The sequence below is a fragment of the Halyomorpha halys genome, unplaced genomic scaffold (genome assembly GCF_000696795.3).
Source record: "Halyomorpha halys isolate HHAL.00 unplaced genomic scaffold, Hhal_1.1 Scaffold1524.1, whole genome shotgun sequence".
NCBI classification, from domain to species: Eukaryota; Metazoa; Arthropoda; class Insecta; order Hemiptera; family Pentatomidae; genus Halyomorpha; species Halyomorpha halys.
In genome coordinates, this window is record NW_027107788.1 from 28,957 (window position 1) to 33,173 (window position 4,217).

The window sequence follows — 4,217 nt, forward strand, 5'->3', positions numbered from 1 at the left end:
TATTATAAAGATAAACTATATTTCACTTTTTAGGCGGGTAAACAATTATTTATCACTAATAATATGTGCAAAAACATCTATAAATATTTAACAATATGAAAAACTCCTTATCACAACAGTCCTAAAAGAAAAAACTAAGTGATTTCTTTTATTTAATTTTATATCCTTAATTTTATTAAGGTTCCTAATATATAGTATTCCAATACTTCATCCAACTTTTTTAAGTAGAAGATCTAAAATGTCGACAATGTGCCCTCTACAGCCACTAGTGCTATTCATGGCTTAAAAGAAAATTGTTTTGTTTTGCCGAAGCGGCATTTTTACGTCCGTTCTTGGTGCCTCTTCTGCGGTGCCTTTTGCTCCCTGGGATCGGTGGAGGCTGCCGTGAGAATGGTGAGCTGGAATCATCGGAGCTACCACCATCTGATGCTTCTGACATGTCGGAAACTTCAGAATAATCAGAAATATCTGATACCTCGGAGACTTCTGAAGCGTCAGACTCAGACCGCCTTCTCTTTATTGCTACCTTCTTACGGTTACGTGCTTTCTTTTCGTTTTTGTGTTTTTGTCCAAGAATCGAAGATCCAGCTCTGGAAAAAAAAAAAAAAAAAATCAAATTAATGAAAGAAACAGTAGAAATACATCAGTATCAAAATATGAGAGGCATAATATTATGAATTATGCTAAGTTCTGGAAGATCCACACCACATTTTATTTAGATGCGAAAAATATAGAAAGGAAAGAGAGGAAGAAATAAGGGTAACACCTGAAGAAGAGGTTTCATTTCAAACAAATTTAAATAAACAAAAAATCAAGAATTTACATACTAAATTATTTTATATCTAACTCATAACACATAAAAATAAAATTTACATTATCAAGTAGAATTAGAAAAACAGAACAAAACACATACAACTATAGGGGTATTCATAATCTTCAGTTTAACATGTTAAATGGAAAAACTTATGCTAAATGGAAAAATATTTCCTTCTTTTAGTATGTTAAAATGATATAACATAAAACATGGTTGAGCGTCTATTACTAGGACTGTTAAATGGAGAATGACGTCACACAACAGACCAGCTGAGCTCGTCACCATTTTATTTGTTGTCATGTTAGGTTCCTTGGTTCTGTTGTGTTAGTATTATTTTGGATGTTTTTAAAACTAATAAAACAATGTATGACAATAATAATAATGTAATGACAGTTGTCAATTAGCTCATCTTGATTCTCTTCCTCACAAGTTAGAAGATCAATAAGACACTCAGTAGACAAAATTTTACACAACTTCCAATTTCCACTCAATTTAGGCATGTAATAAATTACTTTTGTGAAAATGTAGAAGTAAACAATAACATGAAGTTTTGGAAGGAAAGGTTATAATACAAGTTGCCCAAAAAATCCGCTAGGAGCTCTTTAAACAAGGCTGCTCAAAATACTATACTTACAACATTTAACATGGTAAAACATTTTACATTTAACACAACATCCTGAATACTCCTTATATGAATAAGAAACAATTTCTTTTAAGTTCACTTCACAAAATTCTACACTGAGTTTTTATAAAAAACGTTCTGATATTCTTGATATCTTTATATTTTATCTAAATTTGTTAGAAATGAAGTCACTTCTTCAGTCGTTACCCCTATTTTAGCCTCTCTTTCCTTTATATATTTTTCGCACCTTAATAAAATATGGTGTGGATCTTCCAGAACTTTGCATAATTCATAATATTATGCCTAATAATAATAATATTCATTTTAATATTATGCCTAATAATGATAATATTGATAATATTCATCATAATATTATGCCTAATAATGATAATATTCATCATAATATTATGCCTAATAATGATAATATTCATCATAATATTATGTCTAATAATGATAATATTCATCATAATATTATGCCTAATAATGATAATATTCATCATAATATTATGCCTAATAATGATAATATTCATCATAATTTTATGCCTAATAATGATAATATTCATCATAATTTTATGCCTAATAATGATAATATTCATCATAATATTATGCCTAATAATGATAATATTCATCATAATTTTATGCCTAATAATAATAATATTCATCATAATATTATGCCTAATATTTTACAACTTTATTTATTTAGGTTCATTAGTTAGATAAAACTAGAAAGGTCAAATTGCCATTAAATTTTAACATAATTTTGATGAGGATAATATATTGCATCTAATATACCAGCAATCCTAAGGAATATAAATGAATTATTATTGTAAACTAAGGGCAAAATCTTAATTTGAGATATGCTTGTTATGTTAGCAATTAGGGTTAAGATCTATAAATTAAAATATAGTAACATAGTAAAACATGTAATTAAATATTTGGGGATATTGCAGTTTTGAACTGTATAGATCTCGCACTTATTGCCAAGATTACATGCATATCTCAAAATAACCATTTTTTGAGATGTTACACTGTTGAATTGGAGCAGGGATATTATCATTATCAATAAGGGATCGTTTCGAGAGTCTAACTACAAAAATAGCATTCTCCACTTTAGAAAATTTTATAGAGAACCTATAATTTAAATAAAACAAAGTTTTTAACTTAGACTTTTTTTTTATATATAACGTATATATTATATACAAATTGGATACAAATTTATAAATATATTATATACAAATTGAACTTTTGTGTTTTTGAAATGTAATTTAGCCACACAATAGTACATTTTCAAGAAAAAAATAAGCGAGTTATAATACCTTATTTCATTGCAATTAGAAATTTTTCATGTTTAATACATAAATTACTAATACAAATTATTCTATTGAAATTAAAAATTTTTCATGTTTAATATATAAATTACTAATACAAATTATTCTATTGAAGTAAGAAATTTTTCATGTTAAATATATAAATTACTAAAGCGGAGAAAGTAAATTTTACAATAGGATACTTCATTAACATGTTGATTGCCAACTACGAGTTGGTGTTATTGCCTCAGACACCAACCTACGAGATAACTCGTAGTTTGCTTACTTAGCCAAACTTACATTGGCTTTGTTGACTGAAATCTTGAAAAGTACTATGGCAGTCAACGTGTTAATGTATAAAGATATCAATTAAGAAATTACTATCAATTTTCTTTCCCATCGCAAAAAATTTTCATAAATGGAGGAGCATACAACAATAAGATGTCTAAGGTTTTGATAAGAAATTTTGAATTAAATTTTTTTGAGGCACACAATGATAATATAAGATGAAGCATTGCTGTTACCTGAAAACTTTTTTATATATGACATCAGAGAATCTAACAGTCTTTTTCATTGAGCAATTTCCTAACGATTCATCTTGATTGTCTGAAGAATCCAGAGAAGACCAGGTCGAGTAGTCATCGGTGTTCGATTCACTCAGGCTACGGCTGGTCTTTAAAATACTTCTACGTGCAAGTGCCTAGAAAGAAACAAATTCAGTTTTATAAATTCAAACAATGGGTAAATTTAACAACAAGTACACCCTATAAATAATTTTAAAAAACTGAGAATAAAATCAATAGTAATATAATAAAGGAAATTTTGGATGAGTGATTGCAGTGTTGGTGAATCAATAAGTCAACCAGTTCAATCTACATATCTAATTTCACCTCTCGTGTTCACATCTTCTGCCTGCTTTTATAATTATCTGTATTGTTTGGGATGACAGGTAATTCATTCTGCTTACGATTGATAAAAAAAAAAAATAAATAAAAAAAAAAAAAAAAATAGCATTATTTAAACTCCTAAGAAATTCCTTTTATTTTTGCTTTCTTGGTATTGGTAGTAGTAGTAGATCCTTTACAGAAGGAAATACATTACATACATGAATTCAGAAACCGTGAATAGAGAATGGAAATTTATACGGTATGAAATATTAGTTATGGTATTATGCTATAGGTTAGGTATTATATAACTTTATGAGGCTAGGTGGACCCCGGAAGGTCCACAGAGATGACTCAAGGCTACAATAATTAAGTTCAATCCATACTTATTATGAATTCATTAGATCATTAATTCATCAACTAATTCACTAATTGTAAATTTATATCACACTATTATTCACTTCATAAGTTCTTTTAATTATTGTTATTTATTTACTTTAATTTAATTTTATTTTATTTTTATTTTTTATTTTCACCCTCCCGTAACGTTTTCTTTATAAAAAACACTTAGTCATTGCTGTAACGGCTTT

General features: G+C 27.8%; 1 protein-coding gene across 2 annotated transcripts in view; it reads right to left on the reverse strand.

Moving 5' to 3' along the window:
• Positions 1–4,217, reverse strand: part of LOC106689921 (protein kintoun) — a 12,768-nt gene continuing 8,551 nt past the window's right edge. For both annotated transcript variants that reach the window (XM_014435143.3, XM_014435144.3), the window contains 2 exons: positions 3,268–3,443; positions 1–590 (listed from right to left, as the gene is read on the reverse strand). In XM_014435143.3, coding sequence (XP_014290629.1) covers positions 272–590; positions 3,268–3,443 — 495 coding nt within the window. In that variant the 3' untranslated portion in view covers positions 1–271. The remainder of the gene's footprint in view (positions 591–3,267; positions 3,444–4,217) is intronic.